A 14158-nucleotide genomic window follows, 5' to 3' on the forward strand; every position below is an offset into this window, starting at 1 on the left:
TGAGATACTGCTTACTCTATGCCCAGGATGGGGGGGCATCACATTGATCGACGGAAGCATTGGAAAGGGCCTGAATATCGGATCAAGGACATAGTACAGAGAGAAGTAGAGCAATTGCCGAAGGACCGTCGGAACAATGAGACGCCTCCAAAACACGAGACACCACGCACCACTACCGTTGTACTGACGGTCATTGAGGCTGTCCTTATGGATGGTGCCACAGCGGCCGTATTTACCGTCCCTTCTCTCCCGGCAACTGTTTCGCACTCGCGTCTTGGTGTTGTCACGATTCCCTCCGGATCCAAGTCCCCAATAATCGTGTCTCCTTTTCCAACTCCACAGACGAAAACCCCCGAATTAAAGAGTGTTTCACAACCTCCGCCGAGCCAACCGTCAAAGCCGTCAACGAATGTCTCCCTTCCCTCTAGTATACATTCGTTACCATCAACAGACGTTTCACTGCCCTCTAGCCAACATTCGTCACCCTCTACTCATGTTCCTCAGTCCTCTAAGCCATCTACGAACATCTCCTCACCTTCAACTATACCCGTCACTTCTCATGCTTCCACCTCCGTCCTTCCACATCCATCATCGAAGGATTCTTCAATACCCTCTGATACCCAATCCACACCGCCCTCGAAGTCCTCAAATTCATCAACTTTGAGTTCGTCAATATCACCCAGCAAACCAGCCTCCATATCATCTACACACTCTGTATCATCATCAACATCTTATTCTCCTTCAAGCAGCCACACATCTTCGTCATCGTCCATATCCCTCTCCTCAGTATCGACGAGTTCCGCTTCAAAATATCCTTCAGGCGGGGGTGGAGGTGAATTAACAGGTGGACACCCACAACCAACCGCACCAACCGAACCTAATGGAGACCATGCCAAGGCCTCTTCCAACTCTGACGTCCCCAAGATTGTTGGTGGTGTCGTTGGGGGTGTAGCTGGGATTGCTCTGATCATAATACTATTACTTCTGCTGCGCCGTGTACGGAAGCGGAAAGCTGTCCGCGAAAGCAATCTTACGGGCGGGATAATGAGCTCTGGCGCTTCAGCGGACCGAAACACATTCTCCACAAGTAATACCAGCCAGCTTTCTGGGACCGTCCTTGGTGGAGCAACACGTGTTTTTGATAGATTTAGAACATCAACCGCTTCAATGGCAGGAGAGCCTGTTGAGCGGGGATTTCAAAAGATAGGAGGAAGAAAACTTGCCTCTGTCCTTGAAACTGGCGGTGACGGTTACGACGACAAATTCGGGACCGACGAAAAGAGTCTTATCGTACCACCTCGACCAGCTGGCCATCAAAAAGAAACTACTGCCACAGACGGAGAAGGCTCTACTGGCAGTGGTTTGCATAAGGAACTGGGATTGGGAGGACCATTATCTCGATCTGCCGACCGACCTATTTCTGACGAAAGCATATATTCCGAAAGAGTTGCATTCCGCCCATCGCCCGCTCGGACGCCCATTGCTACGCCTGTGGGATCTGCTATATGCGAGGGGATAGCAACCACTCCTCAGAGTGGTATAGTTGCACCATCGGAACCCCTACCGGCGGCCTCAACATCGTCGGGCAGAGACGAAATTGGTCGAAGCTTAGCCGCAGCTGATGGCAGCCGCGCCAGTAAATTCACAGAAGGCGTCTGATGCGGCGACGTGCTGTTAAAGGGTGCTTTTCTTCCCGCCCGCCTCTTCCGCACAGTATAGTTTATGATCATGTTCTTTATTCACTTCCCTTACCTACCCCTCTGCATCATGCCTTTTTCTGCTTGCCCTGCCTGGCTTATTAACCCCTTTGTACCTCTTTAACACATACCCTTACTACTCCTATTTTAATACTCTATGGCGTCTAGTGTTTATTAAAGGACTTCTTTTTCGTTTGAAAAGCTTAGTACAGAATTAAACAGAATTAATTAGCACCTCTTATTTAATAGGATCAGCCTACTTTAAGATGTTGTTTCTTAATTTATATAGATAAGACTGATCAAGCTTGACACCTTTGCTTCCCTTTTCCACTACAAATCATGATGTATGGAGACCCAGAACTAGAACTATTTATCTTGGATGCTACGACCAGGCTCTCTTTTGTTGGCTATAGCTGTATATTATTCCTTTGCTGTCGGCACAGAGCTCATGCTAGTAATATGTACAAGCAAGATTATACCATTCTTACCTCTAATAGTGGTGATATTACATTGCTAGCCTTATATGTGACTATCTACTACTATCTCTTACTTGATGATAAGAATCAAGCCCCTTACTCTACCTCCACTTGTTTTACCCGGTCATAATCAACTACATTAAGGGCAGTATTTTTTTTTTTTTAAGGAGAGTTAAGTATTTAATTCATCTGCCTTACTGGCCGTCCCTAACTATTCATCCAATTACTCGGCAAGGCCTGAAGACCCGAAAACTCAAAAGGGCTCACTCGTAGATAAAAAGAGGAGAATCAAGATCAAGGCCCAGATAAGCTAGACATATTCAGGTATAATGAATGTGATAATTGATACGGCGTTGGGTCACTCGAAGGGGCCCGTATGACGTCGTAGTTCATGGACTTTGGGCTTTATTTCTATATTTTTATACATATATGAGCCAAAGAGGTCCTTATAAGAAGGTTGGAGTGCAGGTGAGATATAATAGGGGGCTTCTTACGCCGCAAGCAGTGCAGTTACAGCTTCCACTGGTGCAAGTGCAGTCCTTTGGGCCGTTGCACCCACAGTTGTTAGATCCGCATCCGCAGCCCATAGTGATGACAGTGGTGGAGGTGAGGATTCTTGAGTTTGTAGAGTTTGCAAAATATTTTATGGCAAATGTTCAGTAGACTCTCTGCCGCAGCGTATTCTTGACCAAGGTAGAAAGAAAACGAAGAAAGAGGAGAGAGAACAGAGAATATATAATGAGGAAATACGAATGCCAACTCTTCTATCAGGCAAGCAGAGGCGATGGAGGGTACAGGTAAACAGGGAGATGATGTCATTCGGCCACCGTGAAGAAGTAAAAGTGGCACAACCCAGCCGGTGGATATCAACTTACACTTTGTTAGTTATGCATGTAAACGACTGGCTGGGTCGTTCTTGTGCTGGCTGGATCAAATCCTGTTCTGGCGGAAAGTTTCTGGATAAGTTCTTTATCAGTCTGCTTTTGCCGCTGGGAGGAGGGTACATTTCAGTACCTGCAGAGCGTAGCGAGATTTGGCGCCGAAGCGAGGTATCTTGACCAGTTAGCTAGCTGGCATCCGTAATTAGTCAAAATAAACATCCCACTTCGCTCTCTAGACCTGGCTGGACAATGGGTAAACGGCTATAGTTGAAGAAAATTTTTTAGTCTCCCATCTTTTCCGCTTGCTGGCTCCAGTCTTGGGCTGCTGCAAGCGTGCCATCCATGCCATCGGTGAACTTAGCAGGGGAGCTTATATATTTCCGAGGTTTAAGGTAGCTAACTTGACGGCAAAGTAGCTATATATAAAATCCAGAGTCAGAATATAGAGTGCGAGCCTCTTCAACGACCCTTTTGGGTGTTTTATTTACCCTGACGAGAGCAGAGCAATCGGTTGGCGGCTCCCTAGAAGTCAGCCTCCTGATGTAACGCCGGAATGTTAACCTTGTTAAAAACTCTTGAGCCTTTTAACCGGAAGAGACCAGTGATGGTGAGCTCTCTGGCAAGGCAGGCATAGATGCAGTGCATACCCCTTGGCCCGGTGGTCTATGGCAGACTCTGCCGACAGAGCCCCCTTTTGCATTTGACAGGCCAGGGTAGCCCAAGCAGGACATCCCGCTCCCATAGTCAGGAACCCCTCCTGGACGGCCTGTAGTCCGTTCCCAGAGTTTGTCGTGCCTATAACTATCTATATATGGAGGAGGAGTTGTCAACAAGTCTACGAGACGAATCAGCTTGGTCAAGACAACGCAAAAAGGAAGATGAGCAGAGCTCAGGATGTTACCCAGACAAGCCACACGCGGTGCAACCAGAGACGTCTTCTGGCCTCTCTGCTTATCTTCCGAACACTTGTGCTACGGGCCTGGAGGTGGACGAACAGCTAACTAGCAGGGGGGGGGGGGCGATCATCGTGACGGTAAAAGGGGAGCCGTCGAAGCAGACATATATATATACAGCGGATAATCCGCCAGCGAATACAACCACAGGCGGGACAGCAGGTAAAAATAGCGTAGCAGGCGAGCCGTCTGCCTCCTCCTCGGCGCAGACAGAGAGCCATCATATATATTGTAGATGTGGGCGGACGGAGTGCTGCGATGTCGATGCTGTGACCGGGGGGGTGGTGCGCCCCCTTTGCTAGCAGTTAACTTAGCCAGACGAGAAAAAAGTGGATGTTTGCGTCTTCCCGCCGGGCTTGCAGGCTTTCCTCGTCGCCCTTCTCGCCCTTTCGCCAACGCCAACGACAACCTCGATCCTCCAGCACGACAAGGACAACCACCAGGGCCCGCGGACGGCATCACCCCCCAGACCGACGACCGGACAGAGCGTCTCTGCTGCTTCTGCTTCTGCTGCCTTGCTTGCCGCTCCTTTTCATTGTTATTCCTCTGTAGTCTTGTTTACTTGTTTCTCGCTCAGCTTCGCTCTCTCGCTGCCTGGGTACCTGCTTCGCCCCCTGCGTCTGGGCCCTTTTTCCTCCTAACGCCCTGCCCTGCCTGCGAGCCACGGTTGCGAGGCCTCGCTGAGACGACGGTTAGCCATATCATCTCCCATCAGCACGGGTCGGGCCGCCTTTCGACTGATAACAAACGCCGTCGTCTTTTCTCGTATCAAACAGGAGGCCATCATGGCTGGGCGGAGTTGAGATCTGGGACAAAAACAAGAGCCATAATAAAAAAAAAAATAAAATATAAATAAAAAAGGACGCAACACAAAACGACCAACCAAAACGGCCTCCAGGACCTCGATTCTCTCTCGTTCAACATCCTAAGACATCATCAGGTTACTGCTGCTGCAGGCAGCCGTCCGGCGTTGCCCTCGACCGCGTTCCTGCTCCCGCCGTCCTCGCGCATAAACTGTGGCCCTTTGCCGTGGAACCAGCCGTCAGCGGATGGGCATGTCCTCGTTGGCCTCTCGCACGCACAGCTGAATAAAGAATCGACTCTTGAGATAGCCGAGTGGATAAGCAGACAGACAGGAGCATTCCGGGGGATTCACTGCAAACGACGAGAAGAGCGCGCGCGCTGGCTGGCATGGCGGGAATTGCTGCTGCAGAACCAGCGGACGCATCGATTCACCATGACCCCAACATCACGGCCACCAGCGCCTTTCACAGTTCCTACGACCATCCGTCGATAGCACAGGATGTACGTCTTCCATACATTTTTTTTTTCTCTGTCTTTTTTTGTCTTTTTACCAAAGTTTGGAGGAATTTCGTCTTTTCCCTTCTATTCTTATTTTTATAATGTTTTATATGGCTGACAATGGGCTCATAGAATCTCCGGTCCACATTGAAGACTCGCCATTCCGCAGACTCTCCTCCGCAGGCACGACATTCACGACACAATCATGTCAACGGTACTTCGCTATCTCGAACATCGTCCGCTGCTGGCTCTGGACGGAACAATGTGACCGAGTCTACCTACCTCACTCCCCATGCCGGGCGCAAGGACAGCAGTCTCAGCCGCACTCACAGTGAAGCTGACAGTCTGCTGGACCTTTACAGCCGTGATTCTGGCAACCGTAGCGTCTCAAGCGTTCTCGATGCGTCTGAGAGGAAGGACAACAAGCCTTTCTATCAAATAGAAGCCGAAGACCCAGAGCATGCCCAATGGATACACCGTGACAAGCTTGCGAAGATTGAAAGTGAGGAGTTGCAGCAGCTCGGTATCCGTCTACCTGCGCCATTTACAGGCAGCAAGAGAGGGAGAGGCCGTAGCCATGAAGCTCCCAATGGGATCAATGGGGTTATTACGACAGAGCAAGGCGAGCAATGGCCTGCTATTGCCAAGGACGAGGCAGAGAAACGGCATAGACGTGGCGGCTCGTCCGATGTCCGAGTTGATGGGATCGTTCCACTGGAAACCGACGATAATGAAATAATCAACTTCGACCCGCGGCTTCCAGAGGAGATAGCGGCGGACCAGGAGGAAAGTGACAGTGTATACCGACAGCCTGGCCTACGGAAGAGCTCGTCTCGAATCCCCGTACTAGCATCAAGCCATCACCCCATACCGCAAGAGCATCTCGACCGCGGAGTCCCGCTACCGCGTACTCGGAATAACACTCTCGACAATGGCAACGAGGACAGCATTGTCTATCCCAAAACCCGTAGACCTAGCGAATCAGCGTTCCGTGAACGAGAAGTGACTCCTGACTCCGAGTCAAAGGCGGATGTCACCACTCAGGATAGCAACAGCACGAGCACCTCCCATCCTTCCCCGTCCAAGGCAAAGGCGCCCTCCAAATCCACGCCGACAGGTCGGAAGACGTCCCAGCCGCCGAACAACCGCAAAACCTCCGTCACACAGAAGCCCAAGACACCCAACAGCAACAACGCCGGCGGAAGCCCCAACAGCACCCCGAATGGTCGCCCAGGAACACGGTCAGGCGATAACCGACCACCCAGCGCCGCCGCATATTCTGGCATTAACAGACCCGACAGTGACCCTCCATGGCTGGCAACGATGTATAAACCCGACCCTCGTCTTCCTCCTGACCAGCAGGTTATCCCAACACATGCGAAGCGCATGCAACAAGAACAGTGGGAGCGAGAGGGTAAAGTGCCCGCCATCTACGACCGGGACTTCTCTCCTCTCACCATCCAGACGTATGACAGCAACGGGGCCGTCACGCCGTCACCACAGCCTACGGAGCAAGAGCAGGAGGACAGCAACCAGCAGCAAGCTCAACAAGAGCTGCAGCCGCTACCAGAGACGCTATCACCTACGAAACCGCCGTCTACAAGAGTTAAGAGTCCCGATCCCTCTGGCAACAATGCATCAGGGTACAAGGCTGTCCCCAACATACACTCCACAACACCCGCGCAGCCCAGGCTGAACTCGTCTTCGGCCCCTGCTCGACCAAGGCCGATGGATGTTGAAGAACCTCCAGTCAAAGAGAAGGGCTGCGGTTGCTGCATTGTCATGTAGCAACGTCTATCGTATCTATACCCTATACCCCATATCCAACCGACCTTTCGATGATCAATGCTTTCCTTTCTCAGGTATCTTTCTTTCTTTCTTTTTTTCCTCCCCTTCTATCTCTCTCTCTCTTTTTTACCTTCTTTCCCCTATATCAGTTTTTCTATATTAATTTTTGTTCAATATTTGCTGCTCTCAGCTTACCGCACTGCCGTCCACGTCTACTACCCCCTTGAGCGTTCAAGCTTTCTACCCTACATATCCCACTCCCGGCCTAACGACCATTCTTTTCCTTTCTCCTTGTCTTTTCGAACCCCCATACCCACGCTCTCCCCTTCTACGTCTCTGTTGTCTGATCTGGTTATTTTCTATCTTCTCAATAAAACTTGGCTGGTGATTGGCGATTTGGCTCTCTGAATATTTATCTTACCCATAAAGATCGAATTGGAACTTCCAACTGTACACTTCTTTTACTATCGTCTTCTTTTTTGTCCTCTTTTTTTTTATAATCAATTTCATACCTTCTTTCTCCTTCCTTAACTTACCGGCTTTTGACTCTTAATTTCTCTCAAGTCCCTTTGCCAGTCGGCATTCCTCTTTATTGCGTTATCATCTAGCTATCCAGCTAGATGTCTTCTCTCTCTCTCTCTCTCTCTCTATCTCCCCTGACAGACTATCATCCATTTACGCTTGACCCGAACATACCATCTCCTCTCGATACCCTCGAAACCTTCCTGGTTGTTCCTTTACCAATAACTTCAATACCATTTTATGCGTCCCAGGCTCTTTTTGTTACCTTCTTTTGTTTTTGAAAATGTTGAAGATTGAAAATTGAAACCTTTCACTCCCATCCTTCCCCGGTCCACCTCCCTTTGCCCCCCCTTCAAGTTCTTCCCTTGAGCCAGCGTGCCCCTTTCCCAGCGCAAAACACAGTGAGATCTTCTTGTCTCTGCCACTCACCATCTCCTTTACTTGTCCAGCCCAGTTTGTACCTCCTCCTCCTGCCGCCCACCTTGCTGCCGTTGCTTCTGTGTGTGTTGTTTTGTCCCCTCAAAAACCTGATGGCAGTCTGGTCCGGTTTAGCAAGTAGCATCCGCTCTTTAGGCATGTTTTGTTATCTTTTCAAATAGAGTGAATTGAATAACCAGCACGCTGTTTCCGTAGAGTACATGCTATAAGTATGTCTGCACGATGCATCTCCCTCCTGGCTCTACCTGCAAGAGTAAAACGGGGGCTATCAAGAAATCATGCATGCCCAACCCGTCTCACCCCGAATAGCCGGCATGGGGACACCTCCAACCATCTCATCCACCCAGTTATGCCTGTCTGGACCCTGTAGACGGCCCCTTGTAGCTCACTCCCCCAACTGCCGTGATCTGCGGCCCTCGTATCAAGATCGTACTTGTTCCGCTAACTAACTGGTCGGTGGGCCAGAAATTGCCGGGCTTGCTTTCTTCCCCGCCGAAGCATCAAACAACCTTTAACCAGGTTGAATCCTTACCATCTTTCACATTGCATATAACTATCGTCTCGCAACCCCTCGTCCAGGCCGTCTTCTTCTTCTTCTTCTTCTTCTTCTTCTTCTTTTTCTGCTATCAAGAAGTTGCCCACCATAGCTTCCATACTCCGCCGTCTTTTTGGCTCTGTAGCCACCTCGCCAGCCGCCATGTCTGCCGCAAAAACCAAAGCCGAGCAAATCATCAGTGAGAATGCCGTAGGTGAGTCGAAGCTCTTGAAAGCCAGCAAGTAACTAGAGATGTGCAAAAGCTAACGTCTGGCGTGTTGTAGTTGTCTTCTCCAAGTCCTACTGTCCTTACTGCAACGAGACCAAGGCTCTGCTGAGTTCCAAGGGAGCTAAGTTCTTCGTCATGGAACTCGACAAAGTTGGCATGTTTGGCTACCATCGATATATGCGGATACACTTCGGGTTGCGAGGAGACGGGGCTGAAAGCTGATGCTGAGACTGACTTTGGATATAGATGACGGCCCTGCCATCCAGGACGCTCTGCAGGAAATCACCAACCAGCGCACCGTTCCCAACATCTTCATCAACCATCAGCACATCGGCGGCAACTCTGATCTCGTTGCTAAGGCTGGCCAGTTGTCTACTTTATTGAAGGAAGCCGGTGCCCTCTAGATGGCTTGCAGCCTAGGTACCATGGCTATACCAGCGGTTATAGATGTGTCTCCAGCAACGTTCTTGTCTGTAGAGGATAGAAAGACTTTTTGATTCTACGTACGGGGATGAGAATGCGGGTAGACTAGTTCATGTATTTATTTAGGAGTGTCTCGAACGCTGAATACATCTAGCGGCTATAGTACATATATATATCACACCATTCTTTCCAAGTGAATAGAAACCGTCCCATCCCATAACGTACACTTGAACCACAGCTCTTAGGTGGGCAGAAAAAGGGCCAGTTCAGACGACCTTCATCTCAACTGTACCGATCGGCCGGCCAACGATACCCATCATGCCATCAACGATATTCTTTCTTGCGCTCTCGCTAGCCACGGTCTTACCGGCAAGGTAATTCAACCACACCAGTCGTCCGATACGCTCATCCCCAACCCTACCAAGCCATGTCATCGGCTTCGTATCCCCAGGCTGATATATTATCCCCATCCCTCCAAGCTTATCACGAAGGAGAAGCAAAGTCTGACCCTTAGGCACATTCTTCCTCACTCCTCCACCAAGCAGTGTCTTAAACTCTGACAGTGCTGTGCCAAACGAGTCATCGCCAAATTCAACTGCCGTAGAGACGTCAGAAGCTGATTTATCTGCTGTAGCGAGTTGCTTCGCCCGCGCATTTGCCTTCTGGGCCCGGGCAGTGATAGCTCTCACCCACCCATCACGCAGATGCAAGAAGTCTGTGTTTCGTGTGGGCACGATCCGGAAGACGGTGCGGATACCCCCTTGCCTCAGGATATGATCCATTATCTGCTCGCCCTTCTCGGCTTCGAGTAGAGAGGCCTGTAACTCCTCACGCTCGTGCGGTACAAGCGATGTAGCAGCCAGTCCGTCATCGGTAGGAGCAACGCCGGGTACGACGGGGTTAGCACCTTGTCGAATAAGTCGTGCCTGGAGCTCGGGAATGTCTGCCGTAGCGATGTACAAGCCAACCACGTAGACTTGAATGCTAAGGAAGGAGACCGTACGTAGACCCAAGCCGAGGAGCTGGTATTCGTCTGCCGATTTGTCATTCACATTATCTGTAGCAGGCAATTCGTCGCCGATTTTCAGGTCAGGATTACTTCCGTCAACGGTTCTGGGTAGGCGAATCGTCTTGGGGAAGTTAGGTATCGTGGAGTTTCCTGTGGGAACCTGTTCGATGCCATCGATGATCACGGTGGAAGACTCATTGAGTGCCACACCACCCGGTGGTCCCTCGAGCTTGATTTTTCCATCACCCTTCGTCTTTGATGCTGCTGTCTGGCTCTTTTGCCCGTCGTTATTGTCGGCATTGGTCTCCGGTTGTAGTCCGTCTGGGAAGTAATATGTCACAGTGCCGTACATGGAAATGGCGCACGCAATCAGGCCTGCGGCAGATATGGCCATTGACCTCTTATGCCGTGCATTTTGATCACGGGCCGCCTTGGTGGAATATCGCACTTCTTCCCTTGTGCCTGTTTTTGTGGTAGTTGCTCGGAGTGTGTGGGATGTTGATAGCCATCGAGGCTGCTGGCGAGTGAGATTTCGTCGAGCGCACTGTGTGAGATATCGACGGAGGGGCGTATGGAGGGACGGAGGAAGGGAGTTCATGGCTGCAGTGATCAATGGCTTTGGGAAAGCTGCCGGTTAATAAATCAGTAGGCTAGGTGGACTTCGTGAGCGTCGACCCGGCCTGCGATGGTTGAGATATCTAAGTTGACTAACTAGTTACGACTGGCGGCTATGTTTGTCATGTTTGCACGCAACGAAAACCTTAAACCGTTACTTTGAGTTTACTAACAAATACTCCGTAGAAGACAAGATAGAAGATGAAGATGGAGATGGAATTTTGATTTGAAAGTTCATGTCAATTAAAAGCCGGTTTTGTATCTAATGTGATGTGAAGAGGGGGAGAGTGGTATTTTCGTGAGTTTCTCAAATGCCCGCAAGAAAAAAACACCTGGGGAGAAATAAGAGTAAGAGTAAAAAACCAGCATCTCTTTTTTACTTTCAAACATCAAAAACCCTTTTTTTGTTCATCACCATCATAGTTTGTCGTTACATCAAGAAGTAGGTGAGATGATTTACTTCTTGCCAGCCTTGGCAGCGGACTTGGTGACCTTGCCAGCACCACCGGCGGCCTTCTCAACAGCCTCTGTAAAGATGCATTAGTATATGTACGACAATAACAGCACGCAGTTATTTAGGGTGGGTGGTAGAGGAGAAACTTACTGATGACACCGACGGCAACGGTCTGTCTCATGTCACGGACGGCGAAACGACCAAGTGGGGGGTAGTCAGTGAAAGCCTCAACGCACATGGGCTTGGAGGGAACCATCTTGGCGATAGCGGCATCACCAGACTTGACGAACTTGGGGTTGGCTTCGACGGATTTACCGGTACGGCGGTCAATCTTCTCGAGGAGCTCAGCGAACTTGCAAGCAATGTGAGCAGTGTGGCAGTCGAGGACTGGGGCGTAACCAGCACCGATCTGGCCGGGGTGGTTAAGGACGATGACCTGGGCGTTGAAGGAGGCACAGCCGGATGGTGGGTCGTTCTTGGAGTCACCGGCAACGTTACCACGGCGGACTTCCTTGACGGAAACGTTCTTGACGTTGAAGCCAACGTTGTCACCGGGGACACCCTGTGCAAGCTGCTGGTGGTGCATTTCGACGGACTTGACTTCAGTGGTGACGTTGGCGGGGGCGAAGGTGACGACCATACCGGGCTTGATGATACCGGTCTCAACACGACCGACTGGTACAGTTCCGATACCAGAGATCTTGTAGACATCCTGGAGTGGGAGACGGAGGGGCTTGTCGGTAGGACGGGTTGGCATGTCGATGGCATCGATGGCGTCGAGGAGGGTCTTTCCAGTCTTGGCACCACCAGCCTTGGTCTCCTTGTTCCATCCCTTGTACCATGGGCAGTTGGTGGAGGCCTCAATCATGTTGTCACCGTTGAAACCAGAGATTGGAACGAATGGAACACCCTTGGGGTCGTAGCCAACCTTCTTGATGAAGCTGGTGACTTCCTTGATGATTTCCTTGAAACGCTCCTCGGACCAGCCGGTGGTGTCCATCTTGTTGATGGCAACGATGAGCTGCTTGACACCGAGGGTGAAGGCAAGCAGAGCGTGCTCACGGGTCTGGCCATCCTTGGAGATACCAGCCTCGAACTCACCAGTACCGGCAGCAATGATGAGAATAGCGCAGTCAGCCTGGGAGGTACCAGTGATCATGTTCTTGATGAAGTCACGGTGACCGGGGGCGTCTACTCTCATTAGATATGGCACAACCACGATGGGGAAAGGAGCAAAAGAAACATACCAATGACGGTGACATTGTACTTGGGGGTCTCGAACTTCCAGAGGGCGATATCGATGGTGATACCACGCTCACGCTCGGCCTTGAGCTTGTCAAGAACCCAAGCGTACTTGAAGGACTTCTTGCCCAACTCTTCGGCTTCCTACAGGTACCTTGTTAGCATCGATCCTTAAGACAGAAAAAAGCAAATCTAAACATGACATGAGGCTCGATCGTTGCCTGGAGCGATGGCTGCATGTTGCATGTTTGATGTTGGTGGGGTGTGGATTTTGCTGCCCAAGCGACGAGTGCCAAGCCACATCCCACCAGGAGTAACAAAAAAGTCACCTGTAGTGGGATGAAGGGGGAAAATTGTGCAACAGAACGGAGGCAGCAGGATCAAGGAAAAAGGGTCATTTTACCTTCTCGAACTTCTCAATGGTACGCTGGTCGATACCACCGCACTTGTAGATCAAGTGACCTGCAATGTTATAGTCAGTTTCTGTGTATATAGTGTGTGGTGCCTGGCTCGAGGTGTATCTGGTGGCTGGCTTACCAGTAGTGGTGGATTTGCCGGAATCGACGTGGCCGATAACGACCAAGTTAATGTGTCCCTTGTCGTCCTTACTGTAGGATGGTTAGCTCTGGCCATCGAGGCATTGGGTGGGCAGTTGCTGAAGAAGGACGTACCCCATGGTGACGGTGTTTTTTTGTGTGTGGTTTGAAGTCTTGTAGCTCTTTGGAAGATACTAGAAGAATTCAGCAGAACGCTCAGATACTACGGCCGAAATTGCGTAGAGGTGCTGCAGAAGCGAGTTAGCTATCGTGGCAGGACGACGATGATGACGGTGATGGAGAGGAAGGGGAGCGTGTGAGGGTGAGGGAGGACGTACTGAAGCAGACGAAGGAGAGAAAGAAAAAAAAGAGGAAGAGAAAAGAATTTTCTGTGTGAAGGCGACGAGCGAGGGGTCCTTTTGTATGGCGGGGCGAGGGGCGCGGACAGCCGAAAGAGGACTAGCGAGACGGCGCTAAGCCTAACCGGGCAGGCAGCGGAGGGGCATGCTGGGCCCCCACCATGAAAACTCTGACGGCGCTTAGCTGGAGGATAAGGTGAAGATGGAGGTGAGCGAGACGGTGAGGTGGCAGCGAGGGTGGATAAGGAGCGGACGGCCGAGGGAGTGACTGATAGAGGAGAATAGTTGACTAGGTGACTACTACGTTCTACAGATGTTGGCAGCTAACTAACTAGTCGAGAGCAGAAGCAGTGTATGGCGACCGCTGTGGGTGAGGGAGTGAGTGTGTGTGCGTTTGTGCACAACTCTGCATCCATCCCTGCAAGCCCTTTCTGATCAGCGCCGCCGTGCCTTGGAGGGGTCGCGGTCGAGTGCGTCCAGTTTACGTGTCCGAGTGGGCTGTCCTGGTGGGTTAGCTTGAAGAGTCTTAGTGGCGTGGTAGCTCGTGCGACTCCTGTTTGGCGGGATGAAGATTTTTGGTCGGCGGGAACCCAAGGAGAGATTCCGCCCGCCTCTCTGCCCTTTGCCAAGGTAGATAGGACACGCTCTCTTTGGGACGATTAAGGTGAGAATTTGACGTTAAGAAATGGCCAGCCCCCT

The 14158-nt window shown here is 50.8% G+C and overlaps 6 protein-coding genes across 6 annotated transcripts; 3 read left to right on the plus strand and 3 right to left on the minus strand.

Moving 5' to 3' along the window:
• Positions 1 to 27: 27 nt before the first annotated feature.
• TRV_03697 (uncharacterized protein) lies at positions 28 to 1659 on the plus strand (the record flags this gene model as incomplete). The annotated part of the gene is made up of 1 exon (XM_003022127.1): positions 28 to 1659. One exon carries the CDS (start codon positions 28 to 30, stop codon positions 1657 to 1659), a length of 1632 nt encoding a protein of 543 aa, XP_003022173.1.
• A 3539-nt stretch (positions 1660 to 5198) lies between these two features.
• TRV_03698 (uncharacterized protein) lies at positions 5199 to 7097 on the plus strand (the record flags this gene model as incomplete). Its single annotated transcript, XM_003022128.1, has 2 exons — positions 5199 to 5312; positions 5442 to 7097. The coding sequence occupies 2 exons, from the start codon at positions 5199 to 5201 to the stop codon at positions 7095 to 7097; spliced, it is 1770 nt and encodes a 589-aa protein (XP_003022174.1).
• Positions 7098 to 8585: 1488 nt separating this feature from the next.
• On the minus strand, positions 8586 to 8992 carry TRV_03699 (uncharacterized protein; the record flags this gene model as incomplete). The annotated part of the gene is made up of 2 exons (XM_003022129.1): positions 8586 to 8855; positions 8906 to 8992. 2 exons carry the CDS (start codon positions 8990 to 8992, stop codon positions 8586 to 8588), a joined length of 357 nt encoding a protein of 118 aa, XP_003022175.1.
• Positions 8993 to 9042: 50 nt separating this feature from the next.
• TRV_03700 (uncharacterized protein) lies at positions 9043 to 9225 on the plus strand (the record flags this gene model as incomplete). Its single annotated transcript, XM_003022130.1, has 1 exon — positions 9043 to 9225. One exon carries the CDS (start codon positions 9043 to 9045, stop codon positions 9223 to 9225), a length of 183 nt encoding a protein of 60 aa, XP_003022176.1.
• A 285-nt stretch (positions 9226 to 9510) lies between these two features.
• Positions 9511 to 10851, minus strand: TRV_03701 (uncharacterized protein; the record flags this gene model as incomplete). Its single annotated transcript, XM_003022131.1, has 1 exon — positions 9511 to 10851. The coding sequence occupies one exon, from the start codon at positions 10849 to 10851 to the stop codon at positions 9511 to 9513; it is 1341 nt and encodes a 446-aa protein (XP_003022177.1).
• Positions 10852 to 11324: 473 nt separating this feature from the next.
• Positions 11325 to 13240, minus strand: TRV_03702 (translation elongation factor EF-1 alpha; the record flags this gene model as incomplete). The annotated part of the gene is made up of 6 exons (XM_003022132.1): positions 11325 to 11395; positions 11473 to 12513; positions 12570 to 12708; positions 12968 to 13026; positions 13102 to 13172; positions 13236 to 13240. The coding sequence occupies 6 exons, from the start codon at positions 13238 to 13240 to the stop codon at positions 11325 to 11327; spliced, it is 1386 nt and encodes a 461-aa protein (XP_003022178.1).
• Between the last annotated feature and the right edge of the window lie 918 nt (positions 13241 to 14158).

This window comes from Trichophyton verrucosum, assembly GCF_000151505.1.
Source record: "Trichophyton verrucosum HKI 0517 chromosome Unknown contig00301_1.f1.exp, whole genome shotgun sequence".
In the NCBI taxonomy this organism is placed as follows: Eukaryota; Fungi; Ascomycota; class Eurotiomycetes; order Onygenales; family Arthrodermataceae; genus Trichophyton; species Trichophyton verrucosum.